A 23,811-nucleotide genomic window follows, 5' to 3' on the forward strand; every position below is an offset into this window, starting at 1 on the left:
CGTTATTGAGTTAAGCCTAGGCGATTTGTTTATACCAATCAAGCATAAATAAATACATTCTTGACCAAATACACAATACAAATATCTACTTAACTAAAATGGCCCCATTATTAACTTAATTATTACTTTAAAATAATGAAATTTAAAATTCTACTCACTATTTTGTATTTGATGATAATTTGTGTTCCGTGATACGATCATCTTCAATTGCACCACAGCAAAGCCGTTACACTTTGAAACTAGTGAAAACTGCAACCTCCACATTAAGATGGCGGGCTCAAGCCATCGGTTACACGTTATTAGCGAAAATTTACTGTTAATATAACGGTTAATCGACGAACAGGACTATAGCTGTTGCGTACAGCAACTATCTAGTAACTCTAACGGAAAAAGTTGGTACTGGAATTTACCTGTTAAAATTTAACAGGAATTTAACAGGAAGCTACAGTAATTTTTAACAGTGCGTTAATGACTAAATTACTACACCAAGTACATTTGTAATCTTTCGACTTGTATTTGATCACTTGTACCTCTGAAAGAAATTCAAAATATGGTATATTTTTCTCATTAACTTGAAAGCCTTTTACCTACAAAGAGCCATTTTTTAAATGTCTATACCTAATCGTATTTCGAGATTAGCTGACATCTGTTTCAGCTACATGTATATTGGATTTTAAAAGGAGCTTAAATGTCATGTTTCTCAACACTGCATATGATAAAAGCTTGAAACATGTACCTTTTACGGACCCAGTCAATTAAAAGTAACTTATAATTTAAAATTCAAATGTGTTTAGACTCATTTTGATCAAATAAGTTATATTCAAATTTGATCAAGAAATTATTTGTTTCTCTTTTGAAATGAACATATTAATCCCATAAATTATAGAACAAAATTTCTCCAACTTGGATTATTCATTCCCTTAAGAATAATAATAAACATTTACATTTATAATGTTCAAATTTAACCAAGTAACTTAAAATCATAAATTTTAATAAATTAACATATTAATTTAAAATACTCTGAACCCTAAATTAATACACTCGGGTGATATATTATAGTGTTATATGTTATACTCCCTATTTTGGTTAACTGTTTTTATTATTAAAACGAGTATTATTGCAACATTCGAAATTTTGCCATGCATAATTTACACGGGAATCTTAATAGTTATGAAGATAACGGTGCTAAGCATAACGCTACTTTTATCAAATTTAACAACGGTCACAAAAATAAAAAAAATACTATCCCCGAATACACTTCGTGCCTTAAATAGATAAAAATATCATTATTCTCAATAGAAATATTTTTATCTTCTCATTTAACGCTGAAGCTATGACTAAATCCCGTCCGTTTACAATAACAAAAATAACTTAAATTAGGCCAGTGGAAAAAGTGGAATATATTTATGTACAAAAGGTGATATTAAATAGTAACGAGTTTCAATGGGACAGGCCGACTTCGACTATGCTTCCATAAGCCCTCCCGCCAAGGAGCCTATTAATTAAACCATAGACCTTAGCTAAACTATTTCGTCGTCACATTTGAATAAGTTGGGCGTGTATGGACGGCTTTGTGTTTTCGCCTATTGGTCGAGCTCAGGACGGGATAAAGGGTAAAATTATATTGAATAGTCCTACCCATTCAATTGTCCAGAATTATAATCCAAATTATGTGTCAAAATCAATTACTTTGTGTGCCTTAAAGCAAATTGGTCAAAGATACAACTTCCAATAAAAAAGTTATTTGCTAATTTTTCCTCGAATTTGCTAATGACCTCCACTGTCATATTCGATAGATATTCCATGATAAACGTGATTGTTAAAATGAACTTGTGATTCGGTCCTACCACAGATCTATCTTCGTAATTTGCAATTGATTCGGCTTTGAAGAAGAATCAGTTTATTAAATAAGATTGCGAGTCTTCTCAGAAATGAAACATGAGACCAGAGACATTTGTTCACGATACGCTATTTAATTTATTTCGGTGACCATTTTGCATTTTAACTATAGAATTTAAGCAATTTAACTTGATGCTTTCACGAAAAAGATACGAAGAGTTCACGACGGAAGCGGTAGCGATCGTCTTCAGCGCGAATACTGTCGATACCACGATGGAATACAAATAACTGGTCCGAGGAAGTCTTTAGCCAACCAAATGAAAAAATATATAACCTACAGGATTGAGCATCAGATCCTATTTACTTGACGAATCGCCACCTAATCCCAATCGAAACAAAAACTACTTGAAAACCAAAATATTAATACTATGCATTTCGTCAATTAATTGTATTTATGGAGACTAGTAAAACCCAGAAAATACGAAACCATGTCGTTAGTATTAGCTATAAAATGATAATAAAAAAAGAAAAATGTCAGAGATGATAAGCCTTTTCCACCTTTCCAAACTCTATTAATTTACCTGCAAGTTAAAACATTCCACTATAGGTTTAAGTGTTTTACATGAATGAAATACGGTAACATAACGAAGCGTATTTACTCTTATGTGTATGCATAGAACTAAACGCTAGTAATTTAGTTGCGCAATTTAGACCATGACACACGCAAAAATTTTATATGTGTGCTGCGTATACATCACATTAAGTATATTACTTTTTGTTTAAACATTTTAAATCGAAGAAATTAAATACATATACGATTTTCTTTGGTTATTGCTAATAGATTTATCTCATTTGCTTTATGAAATAATAAGATCTCTAAGTTGAAAGGTTTAATTGAAAGATTTGCGGATTGTCAGCAAAACGAGGAGGCTATAGCCCGAGTAGCCTAGCACTTGCGCCAGAACGGAGTGACCACTGAATGGCTAAATACCAAAGTGAATCGATAAGAACCCACATCTAGTATGTCCTAACTTAAACCATCTTTACGTATGATCCCAATTTGGAATATAACTTTGCTAATGGCATAGTTTTTTAATTTGAATATCTGGCACTTGCTTATAGTAATATTTTCGTTAAATTTCTCATTATTTGGCAAGACAAAGTGTTGGTTACACCGGAAAACGATACCGATTAATCACCATACGCAATATACCGAAACATTTTTTATCAAATGGGGTTTATCGGGAATAAGTTCTTATACACTCATTTATAATGATACATAAATCAATAGGATATAAGTGGCTTACACGTTCCGTTAACCTTTGAAAATACATTTCAACTGTTCTTGATATAATATTATCGCTTTTATTTACTAAGTATAAAACCGTTCCCACTATCTAGATGCACGTAAACTCGGTTCCAACAATTGCATACGAATCATGTGTTTATCTTAGATACGAATAGGGTTAGCCATATTTTTGTAGAATTTATTAATTGAATTTCAGTACTTAAAAAGTTAGAACATTAATTTTACCGTGTAGTGGAAATAAATTGAATTTATTAAATAATATACGGAAATGAAATAAGCATTTCTAACTTGATTTTTGCTGTTTCTTTACCCAAAAACAGCACTTATTTCTTTTTGAAAGGAAAAATATAGTGAATCTTTAATTTCATTTTGAAAAAAAAAATTGGATTTCAAGAATAAAACTGGTTGAAAAGGTATAAAAGTATTAAGTTCAACGGTTTTTTTATTCGTTTCCTGAAACACTTTATTAACTCTGGCCGATAGGCCAGAGTTATTTATGGGCCGAACATGATTTCCTATGGGAATCGACAGTACACTGGAAGGCAGGAAAAAATATAACTTTTTGTTCACTTTTGAAAAAAAGACAATTATTTTCAAGGTTTTTCATGCCCAAGATTCAGCATTAGGGAGGCTAGCGGCATTATTTTTATTGTCAACAATAATTTATTAACACATTAAAATTGCAATACTTTACAAGGTTTACTCAAAGACGCTGAATAACGTGGATCCTGATTTACGTGGAAAATGACAGCGACTTGAATAACGTGGAAACTGAATAGCGTGGAAATGTTTCCCCTTGTCGTTGCTAAAAGTCGACACTGACTGGATTTTAAAGGCGTCGTTTTCCATTTAAACAAGTTGGGCAAAATCATACAAATTGTTTCACTTGCTGAATTATTTAGTGAAAAATGTATTATTGCTTCTTCTCTCTTCTCGAAATTCATTTTATTTGATAATTATAGGGCCTATTTATGCATTGCACCGAAAACTTACGATTTTGTATAAATAAAAGGGTTGCAGATTTTTGGCGGCAAAAGTATAAGACGGCCCTGACTATAGTTTTAAAACCAAAATAAATAAATTTTATAAAATAGTAAGATTTTATGTAACAAAAATTTCTAAAAGAAAGGTTAATTAACAAAGAAATATAAATAAAATATTATTATTATTTTAATTATCTAAGAACGAGTGACACTATCTTTAGAAAAATAAATTTTAGACTAGAAATGAAGTTTATGAGAACTGGTGGAACAATACTTATCATAGGAAATTGCGTTATAGCCAATTAGGTTTGAAAATTCACTATACGAGGTAAAATTTATGTAGTCGCAGATATTTTTAATGAAATTTAAAGAATTATAGTACAGTTGGACTTGGAAAATCCATGACTTGAGTTATGGTCTGCAAGTGAGCGGGAGTGGTCAGCGAATGAGCGAAGAGATCTGCATGTGTTTGGAGAATCATTTTGCATCTTACCAAAACTCAATCGCAAGATAACCTCACTGTTTTACCAAATAACTATGGTCTTTCTCTCGACAATATATAATTTTTTAAAAACAGATACTAAATTACTGAAAAAAAAAAACAGTCTCACAATCATTAAAATAACGATTCAACCGTTGTAGAAGCGGCTTATTGGACTCGGAGTCGGACTCGTTCTCCCTCCCAAATAATATTTTATTTTATAAATCTGATCAGGAATTTGAGAAAAGTTCGAGTTCGTAAGTTATAGCGTCGTGGCTGGACGGCAACGGCTGGCGGCAACTGTGACTGGACGGAATCGCTGGCGGCGGTTGCAGCTGGACGGGACCGGCTGGCGGCGTAAAGACCGGGACGTACGACGGCGACAGAATTATTTTTTGATTTCTTGTGTACTTTTGGTAATAGTGTTTATATCATAGATAAAAACTAGCCCACGTTGTTTAAAAGTATTTAAAATTAAAATTAACTTTTAAATAAAAAAATTTCGAGCGATACATAAGAATTAAATATAATTTATACAGATCATAGAATCAGTGCTTCCCTAGCTTTTTAAGTCCAAGTAGTAATTATTTTGAGAGTTTTAATTGTCACTTGGGGTAATTTATTTATAATGAACTAATAGCTATCCAGGGAAGTTCCCGGTGGGAAGGTGTGCAGTGTCGAAGAGGCATTACCTCGTTGAACCACGACGGCGAAGCGCTGGATTAAGTAGTGACGGATCGAATCCTACGACCTATAGCGTTGGTCAGTTCCAAACCGAAGGAGCCAAGAGTTTCGATGGCCACTGCTTTAAACATATTTGGATTTCTTCTTCGTTTCAGCCTGGGTAGAGGCCCGGAAAGGGGCTGTTGAAAAATTAAGATTCCCACTGATTTAGATGAAGTCAGTTATATAATTATCTTAGTATTCATTAATTCTTTTAGAATATGTATTGCTAATTTATATTCCCTTTTATAACATATCCAAAAACGAATTGAATTTAATAAAACTTCGGCACGTAAAGTCAAGAAACTCTACAACATCTAACAAGTGCTGAATGTATGAAGTATTTTGAAGAAGCAAAACTTCAAATAGAAACGTTTGCCCGAGAAAAGGAAGTGTAAAAAAATTAAGGCCGGAGAAACCGAGAGAGAAAATTTTTAAGAAAACTGTTAAATCTGAGGGGCAGGTCACTTCCTTGATTAACGACGCACCCCTCGAAAGATTAAATCCGATTTAATCGTGATTATTTTGATTCAATTCAATTTAATCACGATTCTGTTGATTAAGTCACGTTTAATCATGTTTAGAATGTTTAAATCTGATTTAATCATGATTAAATGAAAAAATCTGATTTAATCATGATTAAATGAAAAAATCTGATTTAATCATGATTAAATTAAAAAAATCTGATTAAAATAATTAAATCCCGATTGAAACTATTTAATAATGATTAGTATGATTAAATCGCGATTAGAAATTTGAAGGAGAATCAGAATGATTATATTGGTAGAATGGAATGATTACAATTGTGCGTGATTAGAACGAGCGGATTAGAATAATGTTACATGAAAAAAGTCGTTCCTATTACAATGTTTCCTTAATTACTAAGCGGTGATAACTCGTGTAACAAGGCTGTGACAACTTGTTACAAAGCTGTGATGTTTTCGGATGTTTTAAATAAAATGCGATAAGTTATTTTTTATCATTTCAATCAAAAACATTTACGATAGAACCATCAATATTAATAATTAATATTAAATTATCGTACTTTAGTGTTGATTTTAATTATAAAATCTCGATTCGATCTGGTTAAATGATTTAATCCTGATTAGAATGATTAACTCTTGTTTAAATTATGATTAGATTGATTAAATCGTGATTAGATTTTCTAATCTTGATTACCCTGATTTAATCATTTTACCATGATTAAGACGCACCCAAAATGGAAGTGGCCTGCCCCTCGTCTAAGCGTGGAAAAAGATGCGCTACATGTGATTAACTTCAGAGTACGAGGAAAAAGAGCACGTCTGGTAATGTTATTGTTTTTGGTTTTTACAACGTACGATCTTTTTTTTTATCGCGCACTAATCCGAGGTGCCACAGGTGACGCGGTATCTTGTCTTCATATACTAACACCACATCCCCGACTTCGAATTCGGTTTCGCTTTTGGCGAGTTTGGCGTGGTGAGCGGAACATAGCTCCATGACATATTCATGTCACCAACGTTTCCAAATATCGTTCAAAATTTTTTCACGGTATTTTAACCGTTTGGTTATTTCTTGGCGCGACAATGGTATTCTTTGATTTTTAAAGGTTATGGGTGGAAGAGAACAAATTCTCCGTCCAACAAGAAATTCAGCCGGTGTGAGGGGCATAGGTTCATTGAAATCATTGTAATTATAAGTAATTGGTCTACTGTTAATAATGGCTTTGGTTTCAATTAATGTGGTCTCTAATTCGGTGTAATTTAATAGGGCTTTTCCTATACATTTTTTAAGAGTTGTCTTGGTGGACCGTACCAATCTTTCCCACCATCCACCGTACCACGCGGCTCTTTCAATTATGAACTTCCAAGATATTCCCTGGGACCCAAAATACTCCTTCAACTGGATTTCGTTCAGGTTTTCCCAGATCAAACGGAGATCCGTATTAGCCCTTTTAAAGGTTTTAGCGTTGTCGGTGTAGACACCCCTTCTTGATATTATTCTTCTAAAAGCTAATAGGAAATCGTCCGTGGTAAGGGAGGGGACAAGTTCTAAGTGAATTGCGCGGGTTACTGCGCAGGTGGCCAAACATATGTAGGTCTTTTGTTCTTTATTATTTATTTTCGCAATTAAAGGTCCCGCGAAATCGATACCAATAATAGAGAATGGGTGAGATTCGTCTACTCTGTCGGCAGGTAACGGCGCCATTGGCATATCGCCTAGTTTTGCTCTTAATTTTTTGCGGATTACGCAATCTTTTACTACACTTCTCGCTAGTTGCCTTACAGCTGGCACCCAGTACCTTTCTCTTAATTGGGTGACAGTGTCACTTATCCCACCATGTTTTACTTGAGCATGACTTCTAATAACTAGCAATTTCGCCAATCTATGGCTGTTTGGAATGGTTATAGGATGTTTCTCAACGTATGAAAGGTTATATTGCCCCAAGCGCCCGCCCACGCGTAATAATCCCGTTTCGTCTAAAAGTGGGTTTAAGGTTGCTATTTTGGATTTAAGGTTAATTTTTTCATAACGTTTTAACTGTCGGATTTCAGGTCCGAATATTTCGGCCTGTATGGATTTGGTCCAAAGTATTTCTGCCTGATTTAATTCTTGTGGTAATAGGCCCGGTTATTTTCTCCTTTCCCTTAGAGTTATTTTGAAATCTGAATAAATAGGCGGTAATTCTTAATACTTTGTTTAGGTGATAGTGCTTGGACAGGTCTATTAAATTTTGCACGCTTGTTTTTTCGGTAATGGTTACTTTAAGGGTTATTTTTCTCCTTTCCTTGGCTACGGATTCTAAATCCTTCTCACACGGTTGCTGCCTATTTGGCCATTCGGTCTTTGGCTCTTTTAGCCAGGTAGGGCCTTCTTTCCATTTTTTATTGTCGCGCAACTCTGCCGCTTTTACACCGCGGGTGGGATAGTCGGCCGGATTGTCCCTCCCTGGGCAGTGATGCCAATTTTCTCTTTGAGACAGCCTTTGTATTTCGACTACTCTATTCGAGACGAACGGCTTCCATTGAGTGGAATTTCCAGTTACCCAAGCTAGAGCTATCATCGAATCGGTCCAGTAATACGTTCCTTCTAATTTATCCTCAAATATTGGCTTAATGTTTTTGGTTAATCTGGCCCCGATTAAACAACCCATTAGTTCCAGTTTGGGTAATTTTAGGTCTTGGTTTTTTAAGGGAGCTACTCTAGATGTAGCTGTTACTAAATATACGCCTACTCGGTTTGTTATGGTTTTATATCTCACGTATATACATGTGGCGTAGGCCTTTTGACTGGCGTCGCAGAAACAATGTAACTCAACTTCGGATATTTTTTCTGTGGCTTCGTTATAATAATATCTTTGGAATTTTACATGGTGAAGTTGAGGTAATTCATTTACCCAGTTTTGAAAAATATTTTTGGTTTCCTGAGGTAATTCTGAATCCCAACCTTCTTTAGACTCCCATAGGATTTGAAGTAGCATTTTTGCTCTAATTGTAAAGGGGCAAATCAAGCCTAAAGGGGCATAGATTTGCGCAATAAAGCTAAGGACTTGTGTTTTGTTTATTTTTATATTTTTGCTAACTTTGATTAAGGAAGAAAGATCAAATGCAAAGTTATCGGTACTGGGATTCCATACTACCCCCAAAACCTTGTTATCTACAGTATCAAGGTTTTGTTCAAATATAGTTGGATCTTCGTGTTTTGCCCAAAGGTCTCTCAAATCTTGGGAATTAGTACCCCATTTCCTGAAACGCATTCCCGCGTCTTTAATCACGTTAGCGGCTCCTAATGACATATCGTAGGCTTAACTTACGCCTTCAACAGAGCTGGTCAGATCATCTACATAGATATCGTTGCTCAATATTTCCTTAAGCTGTTCTGGTATGTCTTTAGTTTGCATAAGGTGGTACTTAATGGTGCAGCTTAGAAGGAATGGACTAGACGTGACCCCGAAAGGTACTCGGGTCATGCGGAGAATTACGTAGTTGTCTTTCTTAATTTTTCCATTCTCCTCACTGAACCAAAGAAACCTAACTGAGTCGCGATCTGACTCGTCTATTGCAATTTGAAGAAAGGCTTTCTCAATATCGGCTACTACTGCTACTTCCCCTTTTCGGAATCGCAGCAGTAACAATAACAAATTGGGGTTTAAATTTGGTCCAGGAAGGAGACAATCGTTAAGGGAGGGCTTTCCATGGGCATGCGAAGATCCATCTAGGACTACGCGAGTTTTGGTGGTCTTCACGTTTTTCCGTTCGACCCCCTGGTGAGGCATATAATACGTCCCCGGTTTGTATAGGTTTAGTTCCTTTAATGGGACGACCTCTGCTATACCCATCTCTAACTGTTCCTCAATCACTCCCTTGTACCTATCGAAATATGGGGATCCCGTTCAAATCTTTTCGCTAAACTTTGCGCTCGTTTTAAAGCAACAGAGTAATTGTTCGGTAAATTTTCCTTATTAAATTTCCATGGGAATTTAACAACATAACAATTTTGGGAGTTATCAAATCTGATATCCTCAAAAAAGGTGGTAAGGGCTTGATCATTTTGGTTCTATTTAATCTCGTAGCTGTCTATTCCCAGACTCTCTAAATCAAGCTGCAACGGAGCGGAATTTATTCCGTTTCCGCGGACTCCGTTCCGTTCCGCGGCGCTGGAACGGAATCGGAGCTAATTTATAAGAAAGTAGAGGAACGAAATGAAATCGGAGCAAATTTCCGAAAATTTGTTGTAACTGAACGGAATCGGAGCAAAATTCCGAAAAATCGTTGTAACGGAACGGGATCGGAGCAAATTTCCGAAAAATCGTTGTAACGGAACGGGATCGGAGCCAATTTCCGAAAAATCGTTGTAATGGAACGGTATCGGAGTAAAATTTTCCAAAACCTTTGTAATGGAACGGGATCGGAGCAAATTTCCGAAAAAAACGTCGTATATTGAAGCATGGACACTGTTTGAATTTCTCTCTAGGCTACTGATTGGGTATCCCACTTTTTTAGACAGTGAGATCATAATTCCCATTCTTCACCGGCTCGTGGGAAACATAACTGCAACTGAAGCCTTTTTCTCTACGACTACGTTCCGTACATCAATGCGCAGTATCACAAAAGGTACAAAAGCCGTTAAGCGAAAAGGGGGAATAAATTGATGGGTCGACCCGGCTTGCGGTAAAGTTTTAGTTTTACATTCAATTCAATAGAAATAATAATTGTTTCTGTAAATTTCTGTATTCAGGAAAATAAAATAATTTTTCCTCATTTTTCAAGACTAGAGACTCTTTAAACGCGCCTTCCCAATCGACATCTACGGGGAGGGTGATGAAAAAAACCGGTTTTTGGGGGATGAAATTTCTGCGGTAGAGGGCTGGCTCGTTGGTTGTCTGTACGATAATGGCGGCGCCCAGTAAACGTATCTAAAAAGAGTGTATATTGAGGGGAAGCAACAAAATAAAACGGGAGCAGTAACTGCCAAACTGAGCATAAATATTAAGTAATATAGACGATTAATGAAACTGAGCGGAACACGAACGGAAATAATTTCGGAGAAACAAACGGAGCGGAAAAGGATGGAAAATATTGACGATAAATGAAACGGAGCGGAAACGGACGGAAATGATAGGCGACAAACAAAACGGAGCGGAAACGGACGGAAATAACTGGCTAAAAATAAACCGGAGCGGAAACGGACGGAAATAATGGGCTAGAAATAAACCGTTGCGGAAACGGACGGAAACATTGGGCTAGAAATAAACCGTAGCGGAAATAGACGGAAATAACGGACGAGCAACAATTCGGACCGGAAACGGACGGAAATAATAGGCGATAAACAAAACAGACCGGAAACAACGGACGAGAAACAAAGCTGACCGGAAACGGATATATGTACCATACCGGGGGGAAAAACGGAGCGGAAACGGTATGGTATTTTCGCTGCTCTGCAGCTCTCTAGTTTGGTTTATGCGTTTTTCGCCTAGTCCGATTAACATTGATGTTATGGATTGATTATTTTTTACCAAAGTAGGATTTGTTTCTGGTCCACTTAGACACCAGCCCAATTTGGTTTGTAAGGCTACAGTACGAGGCCCCAATCTTTCTGACTTCCCATCGACAATTTCCCAATAATGGTCTGCCCCTATGAGAATGTCAATTTCTTGGTGGTTGGTATCATTATCTACAATTGCTTCATAAGCTAAATTTATCCCTTTCGATTTGAGGATTTCATGTAATTCGGTGTCGGTAGACGCTGAACAGTCGTAAGTTAGGAATTTTTGGACAATCGCAGTTATTTCTATGGTTTCTGCGGGATTTTCTTTATTCTCTAATGTTACTCTCACTTTCTTATTCTTTAGCTGGTGAGGATCTTTGTTTCCAAAGCTAAAAACGTCTAGTTCGTGTTCTCCCACGACTGGTAATTTTAGACGAAGGGCGAGTTCCTCCTTTATGAAACTTCCCTGACTACCCCCATCCAAAAGGCATTTTGCGATAAGGGAATTTTTTGGTTGTTTTGGGTGTTTCGCTACGACGAAGACTCTTTGGAATAATATATTTGTATGCTTCATCGGCGCAATAGCTATGGTAACATTCCCGCCAGTGGCTTGGCCTTGGATTTCAATTTGATTGGTAGTTTGATTAGGGACTTGGGTAACTAATTGGGTCTGGACTTGATTTGATGATTTTTTATGCGCGGGGTTCTGATCGCATATTGAAAAGTTATGTTTCTTGTTACATTTTAGGCACCCCTTAAATTTAGATTTGCACCCTCTCACGACATGATTGTAACGAAAACAGAGTAGGCATCTCCCGCCATCTATGATAATGGTACGCTTCTGCTCAAGGGTGTAGTTAGGACAATTTAGGGTTTTGTGACTATTATTTTTACAGAAAAGGCAAAATATTTTATCGGAATTTTGAGAGTAAGTCTGATTAATTCCCAAGGCTAGTTGCGAAGCGGACGGTCTTTAATTTCTATTATTATTATTTTGATTTCTAGGTCTATCTTGATAACCTGGATTTTCTAATTTATTTTGGCCTCCTATCAACAACTCCGCCATTTCCCTGCTTTCAACCAGTCCCCTTAGGAATTCGATTAACTCATCTGGGTCCCAAACAACACCATTAGAGGTTGGCTTTCTCTGTGCGCAATAATCTTTTCTTATGTCCCTCGGCAAGCATTCTAATATTTTGGGACAAAATCCCTCCGCCTTTACCTTAGTATCTACGCCTAGTCCCTTTAAGGTTCTAATACTGCTTTCGCATGTATCTAGCAGGTCGCGTAGAGCTTTAATATTGCTAGAATAAGCTACCGGCTGAATTTCTTGCAATTTACGATAGTGCATGTGCACTGATAAATGATTTTTTCCATACCGATTTTTCAAAATAGCTACTACTTGATCGTAAGAAGCGTCAACTTCGTCAAACCCGGAGACAGCCTTAAGAGCTTCTCCTTTTAAATATCCTACTAAATAAATAAATTTCAATCACCGCGTTAAATCGTCCCCAAAAACTGTTCCATTTGGAGTAATCACCGGAGAAGGTTGGTATGATGATTTCTGGAAGTTTGGGATGAGTTTTGGACGCGTTTGGTGGTACCGTAGTTTGCTGACTGTACGGTCCGGCGACGATTTGCGTCGATCCACTGTAGTTGGAGTTTCCATTCACTTGGTGAAAATTTCGAATGGCTCTCTCCGCTTTCAGTTTCAATTCGGAAATTTTGTCCCGAAAGGTAATGGCTTCATCGGATTCTTTCTCCATCTCGTTCACGTCTGTGATGAACTTTTGAACTTTTGCATCGGCTGTTACTAGATCGTCTTCTTTCTGATTGAGAAGAGCAAGGGCATCCTCTACCGCTTCCACTTGTAGGACGGTGCCGCTTAGAAGGCTCTCGAGTGCGGTCTTTCTTTTGGTGGCTGCCTTCTGGGCGCTCTTTTGGTTAGCACGGGCGAGTTTCAATTCTGTAGCCATGTTTATCAAGTCTTTTACTGCTTCTTCGGCCTTTAGAGATGTTTGGGTGGTTCGTTTGGTCTTGTTGTGGTCGTTGGTTTGGGTTTTCTGAATAGCTTCAGAATTTTGGTCTTGCTGAATTCCTTCAGAGGTCGTTGGATGATTCTGGATTTCTTCAGAGGTCGTTGGACAGTTCTGGTTTTCTTCAGATGGTTGTTTGCTCATACTGATCTCACATTCCCGGGTTTCGGCACCATGTTGCCTCTTGGGAGAGCTGGTCTTGGCGTACACTACCTACCGGACTGAAACAGTGGGTAGTGTCCCCTGTAGCACAAAACAGTCGGGCCGACGTCGACTAGGCAGAGTCGCATAGTCGGTTAAGTGTCGAGCTGTCAACTCCGATTCAAGGTCGGGAGTCTCCTGGAAAAACAGTCGAAATGTCCTACCTGAATTGCAGTCGGCCGACTGTTTATAGTGTGCTTTTTGCCGACCGCCGAAAGTGTGGCCTACCGACATCCTTATGTCTAGTTAATTACCTAAAAATAGTCCTATTAACCGACACCTTTTTGTTGGCCTATTCAGAGTCGGTCATTATAACTTTCCCCCCCTCTTCTCCAATACCAATTCAAGAATGATACAGAATTTTTATACTAAAAAGTTGTTTATTTTTGTAATAAAATGTTTTGACAAAAATTTAATTATACTCTATTTGAAGTATTTATTTATCTGAACAGTTACCAAACATTTCTGCAATTTTCCAAAGTTGACAGTTTTTTTCCAGACTACCTGGTTTAAGCCCTAAAATAGGGTAAGCTGAGAAATAATTCACTTATTATAACTTGTTTCCCATTTTTATACTCATTTTTACAATTAACTAAAACATTATCACAATTACACAAGGTATGATTGTGTTTACAACTTGTTATAAAAATATGTTGAAAGATTATTTCTGATTAATTTATCAGATATACATTGAAAAAATCTTAAGGTTTTTTGAACAGTATGACTAGTGAGTATCAAACAAATATATTAAACAGTTTTTTTAAAGTCTCTCCGCTCTTCATCCGTCTCGGTCCATTTTGTCTATCACTGTCATGGAACTGGCAAGGGCCAGCTTGACACTCATTAGCATTCGTTCCAACCGCAATATTATCCTGCAAAGCATTATTGATAAACTCATTTGTTATTCTTCTTTTTTGTCTAGAGAAAATGTCATCTATAGCCTTGTAAGCCTTTCGCTTAAATTTTATAATTTTAATAAAAATTACCCTTCTTTTTCTTCCTTTCAAGTTTCCTTCCGGCTAGGTAGCGGTTTATGACAACTAAAATCACGGAAACTTTAAGAATTCTACTTTATATACGACAAACCACAATAAATTATCAAACACTAACCAAAATGAATCCCATCCGCCGATCCGAACATGCACTTCTGTTTTTGGTTACGATAAAAATCATGACTTAGCGTCACTGTAGGTGGCATGGTTGTCGCAATTTTTTTTAAATTTAAACGGTTTAAATAAAAAGAAATTATTATTATTATCATAAATACTTAACACATTTTTTAAGTTTCATATGAAGTTAAATGCATTTAAGACTATCGTTCAAAATATTTTATTTAGATGACTCTGCATGATTTCCGGGAAAATTTAAATGGGTATTTTTGCCGGCTAAAAAATGGATAGTCGAATCACTAGTATATTGGAAGTTGTACTATATTAAAAAACGGACGTCATAAACTACGTAACCGACTCAAGGCCGACTGCATTTCTTGAACAATTTGAAACAGTCGGTTTTGCCGACTTAATTTCGGAATCTTTCTAAAAATTAAATAATCGTTAATTTTCCGACTCTAATCAGTATTCTGTTTCGAAGTACTTTTAATAGTCGCAATCTCGACTACATTTAAAAAAAAAAATCATATCGTCGGCTAAGAGTCGAAATGCCGACTGCGACTCCAAAACGACTGTTCGACCCCTAACCGACTCGTTTTCGGAGGCATTGTGCTACAGGGGGTTTTGGTTTAGTAAGAATTGGTGAGGATGGACTTGAGTAGTTGAGTTGTTAGGAAGGACTTGAGGATTGTAGTTTTAATAATTGGAACGAAATTTTAACTAACGACAACTTTATTTAACAAATAATAATTTTAACGCTTTCGCGGGAGATCCTTTTGGATCAGCGGGCTTGTGAGATCTGGTTAAGTGTAGCGCAACGGGCACCGTCGAAGGGTTGGATTCCCCCCTTTTACGGCCCCGGTATCCCCACTCAACCAATTTGCAGCGCGCGGCATCCCAATGGGTATCTCACTAAGAACCCCAAGGAAGGCCGGCGTCGCCGTCGCGGACAATGGCGAAGGTGACTCTTTTCTCGCAGATTGGCTAAATTCGAGGAAAAGTAACGCTCCCATTGCCCTACACTTTATGACCAATTCATCAAGCAGAGATAAGATTTTTAAGGTTGACAGGTAATTGCTTGAGAACGAAACTGAAGGAAGAATACAATTTTATGGTTTAAAAGCTAGAAATATAAAACGCGACAATAGATATTTTTTGCGCGAAACAGTTAGAGGGTTAAAATTATACATTTTGGAAAGTTTGGGTTTGAAAGCCTAAATTTATACATTTAGATTAAATTTGATGTTATTAAAGGAATTTTAAATGAAAGCGCGTAATTTACACTTCCAAATTCTTTACAACTTGTTTGAAACCATGTGAAGGAAGCTGTGAATAATTACCTACTGAAGTGCCGAAGTATTTCTGCAAATACTGTTTACCAGAAGAATAAATATTTCTATTTTATAATATAACACTATAAACACTTATTAAAATTTTTCATATCTAAATATTTAGATTCTGTTTTTAATTGATTCTATGATCTGTATAAATAAAATTTATTATGTATCGATCGAAATTTATATGGGGTTAAAGGTTAATTTTTATTTTCATTACTCTTAAACCACAAGGGCTAGTTTTTATTTATATTAGGGGTTGAAATTTCAAGTCTGACGTATTGAACATTCGAATTAAATGTAATTAATTATTACAGAGCAGTATTTTCTATAAGTCAGGGTGTAGGTCAAGAGGATATGATATTAACACTAATGGCAAAAGTATACAAGAAAACAAAATAAGTACGTTCGTGTCTTGACAGCGCCAGCTGTTCCAAACGTCCAGCCGCAGCCGTAGCCAGCCGTTCCGTCCAGTCGCCACCGCCGTAAGCCGTTCCCGTCCAACCACGATCCCCTGTAGCATTAGGGAGTCGGTCAAGAGTCGGGTATGGGTCGAAAAGTCGTTTTCAGGTCGACGACCGTATGCCGACTCAAATTGTTCCATTTTTTCAAATCGCAAAAATTACAAATTTCCATTTTGAGACTTTATAAAGTCGGCAAGTCGACTTTAATGTACAATCGATATGCCGACTTGATTACGACCACATATTTATTTTTTCGTCATATTTTTAAAATAATTGTATTTTATTGTATAAACTATAAGTTAATTTTTACTAATTATATTTAATTAATTTTTAGAAATTGATTTAATTGCATATGAAGTTACTTTGCGATTTACGATATATTTTCAAAATATTAATTCCTGATTTTTATGGAAATTGATTAATTATACTCTAAATACATTTAAAAAATTTTTAATTTATTAATAAATATTGATTTTTCGATATATACGAGCACAAAACGTTTTTCAAACGCTTAATTCATAGTTCCAAAAATTCAAAAGCACGCGCCAGTTGATACTTTCGCAGCGCTAGTTGATACTTTCGCCGCGCCATCTCTGGACTATAGCTCCATGTTAGAATTTTATTGGCAAAATCGCGGGAGCGGTGTTATTGTTGTGCGCTTAATTTCCTGTTGTTTCTTAAACAAATCAATGGAAAAATCATTGACATCTCGAGAAACATATTAGAACTACACTCACAAAGTAAGTTTTTCAATATACAAATATCTGTAAATTAATAATAGCTTAGTGAACTGAATGTTTTGTGTGAGCTGTTAGGCCTTGGCAATTACAAGGTCATGTGCAATTAATGTATAGTTTCTATTTGAGATATTGCTTTGGTTTTTTGTTTATTTTTCGTAAATAAATATGTCTAAGCGCGGTCCTTATAAAGATCAGGGGGCTCTAAGTGATAGACAAAAAAGGAGAATAACATCTGAGTTCGTGAGAAATGTTTTAGAGCAAGATAATGTAAGTGATAATGAGGAATTGGAGCCTGAAGTGGTAGAGAGAGAAAACCCCAGGGATAATATAGAAGCAGGTCCTTTGCTTGAAGAACGAAGGAAACATATAGGCCCAAATGAAGAAGATGAAGAACAATTAGAATCAAGTGCTAGTTTTAATTCTGAACCAGACGACGATAGCAGCTTTTCTGAGAGCAGTGATAATGAAGATTTTACACCAATTGATTCAGAAATTAGAACCTGGGCTCTTAATCATAAAGTGAACCATAATGCATTGAATGATCTTCTGCGAATTCTTAGAAAACAAGGACTTTATTTACCAACTGACTCACGAACGCTTCTACGAACTCCAAAGGATGCTAAGGTTTTAACTATAGCAGGAGGTGAATTTTGGCATGTAGGCTTTAAGATTGGACTGATAGAGTTTCTTGAAGATAACCCTGATTATCCAGATGAAATATCATTTGCAATCAACATAGATGGTCTACCAATATTCAAAAGTTCGGCAAATCATTTTTGGCCAATTCTTGGTAGCATATTCAATTTCCCTAATGGCGTCGTAGGTAATCCATTTATTATAGGTGTGTTTTACGGTGAAAAAAAACCAGGAAACCTTGAAGAATTTTTAGGTCCATCCATTTCTGAATTAGAAGAACTAAGTGAAACAGGATTTACTTATAATGGTCGCATCTATGGTTGTAATTTAAAGGGTCCATTCATAATGGACACTCCAGCACGAGCGTTTGTGAAAAACACAAAAGGCCACACTGGATACCGTTCCTGTGACAAATGTGAAATAAATGGTTATCGCTATAAAGGGCGCACCATATTCTGGAGTGAAGAGAATGTCAGGTTACGTACAAACGAATCATTTAGAGCCGAAGACGATGAGCAACACCATTTGACTGGAGGTCCCACGCCATTGACAAGGCTTAATATCGATATGGTTCGCCAATTTCCATTGGACTATATGCACCTTATCTGTCAAGGCGTTATGAAAAAACTAGTCCTTAACTGGATTAGTGGACCATTATCTGTCAGGATTGGTAATCGTATGGTTGAGTCGTTATCTGAAAAACTAGAAGCGTGTCGTTCATCTATACCTTCCGAGTTTGCCCGTAAACCACGTTCTTTAAAACACATAGATCGCTGGAAAGCAACAGAACTTAGACAATTTTTACTTTATACCGGACCTGTAATTGCAATTGAAATTTTAGAAGAAAATGTTTTGAAACATTTTAGGTTACTTAGTTGTGCAATATACATTTTGGCACATCCAGATCTTTACAAAACACATTCCCAGTATGCCAATGAACTTCTAAATATGTTCATTTCTATTGCTAGAAACCTCTATGGACAGGAATTCTTAGTTATGAACGTGCATGCGCTGTCGCATATGTCTAGGGATGTAAATGTTTTCGGTAGATTGGATGCATACAGTGCTTTTCCCTTTGAAAACTATTTACAGGGTATAAAGAAAATGTTAAGAACTCCCCACAAACCGCTTCAACAGCTTATTAAAAGAACTGGAGAAAAAAAATATTTCACGGCTACAAAGAAACCAAAAAATATTTGCTTGAAGAATCCATTTCAATCTAAGAAGCATAATTTACCTCCCAATGTAATATCATATAAAAAGTTACAAACCCGAGAATTTTTAGTATCTGCTCTAGGTGATTCTAATAGTTGGTTTAAGTTAACATCTGGTGAGGTTGTATTAGTAACTGAAATATATCAAAATCAAGAAATGGAAATTTTTTTTCAGTGTAATGTTTGCATTTTTCAGTCTGATTTATTTGATTACCCTTTAAATTCTTCCGAATTAGGTATTTTTTGTGGGAAACTATCGAAGGATACTCATACACATCCGTATACTTCTTTAAAACAAAAATGTTTAAGGCTACCAAACTCCATTGCAAATTACCATAATATTATACCTTTACTTCACTACGCATAAATATCACTTCTAGTTATATGTCCAATAGTTTAATAAGTATTAGTAGCTATTTTAAAATTAAAACACTTCATATTTATTCTATAGGAGTGAAGTAAATGTAATTAAAAGAAATTGCCTACCAATTTTGACAAGGGTAGTGAAATATATTATCTATCGCATATGCTTAACAATTATCAATATAAAAGTTATTTTATGAGTCCCTTATAATTATTAATATTTCGTGCACACTGAATTTTTTCACAAATTAAATATCGGTTTTATAAATATTTTGCGATTTCCCATTATAAGTGAGCATCATTTAATATTTTATGGTTTAAACCATATTATACCAATAATGTTTTCTGAAAAAATCATCTGTATACTGAAGAACTTAATTGCTACCTTTTTTGAGTTTAAATTGTTTTGAAATATAAGGTATATTTCAGTTTAAATGTTGACAATTATTTATAGATGTTCGCAGTAGTTAATTTTATTGAAGACAATTCTGTCGAAGTTGTGCCAATGTCATGGTACTGTTTAGACAAAAAAATATGTTACTGGCCAAAGCACTTGAAAATGAGTGATATTTCAAAATTAGTGCAAAAACAAACATCTCCAAATAAAAACTGGGAAAAGATGAAAGTGAGATTGTTAACCCGAACTCCAAGTAATTAGATTTTTTAAAATTTAAATAAACTCTTTCGGTGAAATAAAATTATTTGAAAACTATATTTAGTTGATACCATTGTAAAAGCAAGAAAAAAGTGCAAACAGGCAGAGGACACTTCAGATTTGAACACAGATATAGAGATGGGTAGAGGAAAAAGAAAACATTTCACAAGTCAGAGAATACATCGCGATTTTGAAGAAAGTGATAAGGGAGATGAAGGCGACCATTCTGACAAAATATCTGAAAAAAGTGTCGAAAATTCACTCGATTCAGAGGAGGGTTCGTTACGATATTTATACTCATTTTGTTTCAAACAATTATATTCATGAGGATTATTCCTAATAGAGCCATTACGTCAGAGCAAACAAAAAAAATTAACAAAATGTAAACCTAGTGCAAGTACAGGTAACAATTTTTTTTATCCAAATAACTTGAAAGGTACTATATATAGTTGTATGTTAAAATTTTATTTAACATTAATCAGATTTGCAAAAAAAATGTACTTCGATGAAAAGTAAGAGCTCCACCACTATAGTTCAATTCGAAATGCCTGACCCTCCACCTTTCAATAGTAAATTTTAAGACACAATCTTTATAGCAATTAGCTACCATATTAAAGTTTTTATACACACGACAGGTGATCAACAAAAAAAGAACTCAAACCGTAACTCTTCTCCAGCTACTTCATCAGATTTGTCAAAGGGATCAACAAAAAATTGTATATACATTTTTAAATTAAACTTTTACTTCAATTTTAAAATATATATGAATACATTGAAAATTTTAACCTCAAATATAGCAGCTCTAAACAAACACTCCATTCCATTTAAAGATTTGCCGCGACCTTCAAGTTCAAATTTAAAGACTCTCAGCTCACAGAATGCATCTGCTATACCACCAAGTTGTACAGAAGAAATCTTAAATTTATAGAATTGTGTTTTAATTGTAATAAATTCTTAGGTAGTGACTTCGTAGAGGAACATTCAGTGAGAGTAACAAATCAAGATAATTTTGAGCCAGAATTACCTTTTCATCATTATTTTAGTGACGATTCTGAAGATAAATTGGATAATGGTAAAGGAAAAACCCATTGAAATAGTTTAATTTCTATTAATGTTTTTGAATCTATATAGTATTCTCTGAAAAAACTAACCAAACTAGAGTGGATCAAGTTATTTCAAACCAATCCAAAACGCTAGACTCCCGGCACAGGTTCAATTCCAGTCAATCAATTGGTATTAATAAATTACCTTTAACAAAGGTTAGATAAATATAGTAAAGACATTTTTACACACATCATATATAGCGTCACAAAAACAATCAGAGGTTGGTACAACCAGAACTGCTGAAGTTAATTTTTACAATAGCAAAAATTGGAATTCAGCTGGCTATATGCACTCTTCAGGTAAAATATTAGGTATGGTTGTACACGTTTTATATATTGTAGTGAATGTATATTCTGTCAGAGTGCTGTGCGAAAGAAGAAACTTTCCGACGAAATGTATATAAGATGTTCGCTGACCAAAATCGAAAAATAAACCAAATTCAACAAATGCTAGTGAAATCTAACGATGTTGGATTTTTCGACATAAATGAACTTCCACCACTTCCCATAGAATCTCAGAAGAAGTTAGATCAATATGAAACAATTGTTGAAGACAAAACTCTAAGAATGAAAATTGTAATGTAATATTTTTTGAATCAATGATATCAAAATTTATTAAGTTTGATTAATTATAGGTCTCGCATCTTTCATCTATGGGTGGAAATTGCTTAGCGGATGCTGTGAGAAGAGTTCTGAATAGTACATTTGCTCATAAGCTTGTTCTTGGAATGACCTGGAGTGGAAACGCGGGTGGCATAGAATTTCGCAAGCTTCAAATGAAAGATGTTATAATTGGTAATAAAAAACAAGACAAAATTAATTTGTTAATCTCATTTGTGTTTTTGTGGTGTACAGATGGTGTTCGCCAAATGACAAACTATCGAAAAGCGACTTCGTATGATGTCGAATTAGTTATCAAATCCTGGTTAAAACACAAAAATGACCGTTCCGGTGGCAGAATCAAAAGAGCTCTAAATTCCACACTAGCAAGTCCGGATAAAACCGTAAACAGAAAGGAAACTTAGTTCAAAATGTTTCTTCTGACAGTGATTGAGATAAATATTTTCTTTTACACCATTGAAGGTACAAAATTTTCATAATGCGTAAATAAAATCTAGACTTTTTTCATGTAGTAACCCACTACATACTAAATTTTTATAGCTTAAAAGATGTTTTCAAAATAAAATATCAATATTAATAGTTCCTATGAGCCATCTTGTTACAAGGTCTTCAAATGTTACATACTTTTTTAATGTACTACTATTACATATGTTTAAATATGAGTGAATACATCATTAAAAGTAGAATGATGTCTAATAACACATTTTTATAAAGTATATATAAAATAGACTATTTTCAAGTAGTAAATCACTACGCGCGAAATTTTATTAACTTTAAACTTTTTAAGATGTCTTGAATATAAAATAAAATATTTTGTAACAAGATCCCCAAATGTTATAGCGCCTCAAGTACTGTTTTTACTGCATTACTATTACATATGTTTAAATATGAGTGAATACATCATTAAAAGTAGAATGATGTCTAATAACACATTTTTATAAAGAACATATAAAATAGACTATATTTTCAAGTAGTAAATCACTACGCGCTAAATTTTATTAACTTTTTAAGATGTCTTGAATATAAAATAAAATATTTTGTAACAAGATCCTCAAATGTTATAGCGCCTCAAGTACTGTTTTTACTTTGCAGTACTATTACGTATGTTTAAATATAAGTTAATACATCATCATTATAAGTGCATTAATTATGATGTCTAATTATTAATTTTTGTAATTAAAAGACTATAAATTTTTTTTTATGTAGTAATTCACTACGTACTATTTTAATAGCTTAAAAGCAGCTGTTTTTAAAATAAAAAATTACTTTAAAGTTCCTACTTTTCAATGAGCTATCTTGTACCTAGATCCTCAAATGTTAATTTGCCATAAATACTCTTTTTACTGTATTACTATTATATGTGTGTAAATATGAGTAAATACATCATTAAAAGTATAATGATATTTTTTAAAAGTATTTGGCAAACAAAAGAATTAAGAAGTGTAATTGTTTTCATGTATTAAAATCTAGACACTTATATAACACGTTTCTTTTCTATATCTCACTGTTGTAAATTTTCTTGTATTTTATAAGGGACTTTTTATTTCCAAAAATTACCAGAGAAAATGAGATTGAGGACATTAATATTAATTCTAGGTAGTTCGCCAAGCACTACCAAAACATTTTCAATCTTGTATATTAAATGTTTGGATTAGTTTAGGTTGTTGTATGTTAGAAGAGGCTTTTTATTTTCAAAAATTAACCAGAGAAAATAAAATCGAGGACTTTAATATAAATTTTAATTCTATGAAATTTGCCAAGCACTACCAAAACATTTTCAGTCTTGTATATTGTTTGGATTAATTGTATTAAGATAAATAGCTCATTTCTGTTTACAAAAAAAATTAAAATTATTATCGATTCAATCTCAGCTAAATTACTTTTAAGGCATCAAATTGGTATTTTGTGAGAGTTCCGAAGCGCGATTTAATTTGACGTCGGCCCGAAAATATGCCTCTGTGAAGTCGGCCCAACGTCGTTTCCGAGTCGAAAATGCGTCTATATGAAGTCGGCCCAACGTCGTTTCCGAG

General features: G+C 34.8%; 4 protein-coding genes and 1 long non-coding RNA gene across 8 annotated transcripts; 1 reads left to right on the plus strand and 4 right to left on the minus strand.

The window, feature by feature from the left end:
- Window positions 1-6,829: 6,829 nt before the first annotated feature.
- Window positions 6,830-7,531, minus strand: LOC149946434 (uncharacterized). Its single transcript, XM_090170751.1, has one exon. The coding sequence runs from the start codon at window positions 7,529-7,531 to the stop codon at window positions 6,830-6,832; it is 702 nt and encodes a 233-aa protein (XP_090026877.1).
- Window positions 7,532-7,868: 337 nt separating this feature from the next.
- Window positions 7,869-9,113, minus strand: LOC149946435 (uncharacterized). The gene has a single exon (XM_090170752.1). It carries the CDS (start codon window positions 9,111-9,113, stop codon window positions 7,869-7,871), a length of 1,245 nt encoding a protein of 414 aa, XP_090026878.1.
- Window positions 9,114-9,122: 9 nt separating this feature from the next.
- LOC149946436 (uncharacterized) lies at window positions 9,123-9,656 on the minus strand. Its single transcript, XM_090170753.1, has one exon. It carries the CDS (start codon window positions 9,654-9,656, stop codon window positions 9,123-9,125), a length of 534 nt encoding a protein of 177 aa, XP_090026879.1.
- A 4,517-nt stretch (window positions 9,657-14,173) lies between these two features.
- Window positions 14,174-14,806, minus strand: LOC149946437 (uncharacterized). Its single transcript, XR_016480670.1, has 3 exons — window positions 14,653-14,806; window positions 14,529-14,582; window positions 14,174-14,414 (listed from the first exon to the last, which is right to left on the minus strand). It is a non-coding gene; the product is annotated as an uncharacterized LOC149946437 (long non-coding RNA).
- Window positions 14,807-19,956: 5,150 nt separating this feature from the next.
- Window positions 19,957-22,394, plus strand: LOC149946438 (uncharacterized). 4 transcript variants are annotated; one of them, XM_090172711.1, is made up of 12 exons: window positions 19,957-20,052; window positions 20,122-20,334; window positions 20,401-20,460; window positions 20,540-20,626; window positions 20,693-20,773; window positions 20,855-20,959; window positions 21,016-21,129; window positions 21,189-21,290; window positions 21,362-21,460; window positions 21,522-21,736; window positions 21,796-21,955; window positions 22,016-22,394. In XM_090172711.1, the coding sequence occupies exons 1-12, from the start codon at window positions 19,962-19,964 to the stop codon at window positions 22,183-22,185; spliced, it is 1,497 nt and encodes a 498-aa protein (XP_090028837.1). In that variant the 5' UTR covers window positions 19,957-19,961; the 3' UTR covers window positions 22,186-22,394. The 4 variants fall into 4 exon arrangements, with proteins under 4 accessions (XP_090028837.1, XP_090028838.1, XP_090028839.1 ...); XM_090172712.1 differs by having other exon boundaries at window positions 20,855-20,956; XM_090172713.1 differs by having other exon boundaries at window positions 20,858-20,959.
- The last annotated feature ends 1,417 nt before the right edge of the window (window positions 22,395-23,811 follow it).

Source organism: Leiobunum rupestre, chromosome 4, assembly GCF_980474605.1.
Source record: "Leiobunum rupestre chromosome 4, qqLeiRupe1.1.hap1, whole genome shotgun sequence".
Lineage (NCBI taxonomy): Eukaryota > Metazoa > Arthropoda > Arachnida > Opiliones > Sclerosomatidae > Leiobunum > Leiobunum rupestre.

Excerpts from the sequence above, each read along its gene's own strand:
- LOC149946434 (XM_090170751.1), bottom strand. The coding sequence starts at position 7,531 with ATGCCAATGGCGCCGTTACCTGCCGACAGAGTAGACGAATCTCACCCA.
- LOC149946435 (XM_090170752.1), bottom strand. The coding sequence starts at position 9,113 with ATGTCATTAGGAGCCGCTAACGTGATTAAAGACGCGGGAATGCGTTTC.
- LOC149946438 (XM_090172711.1), top strand. The coding sequence starts at position 19,962 with ATGAGTGATATTTCAAAATTAGTGCAAAAACAAACATCTCCAAATAAA. Across the intron at positions 20,960-21,015 it reads ATCTGCTATACCACCAAGTT|GTAGTGACTTCGTAGAGGAA; the intron begins GTACAGAAGAAA and ends ATAAATTCTTAG. Across the intron at positions 21,130-21,188 it reads TGAAGATAAATTGGATAATG|TATTCTCTGAAAAAACTAAC; the intron begins GTAAAGGAAAAA and ends GAATCTATATAG.
- LOC149946436 (XM_090170753.1), bottom strand. The coding sequence starts at position 9,656 with ATGGGTATAGCAGAGGTCGTCCCATTAAAGGAACTAAACCTATACAAA.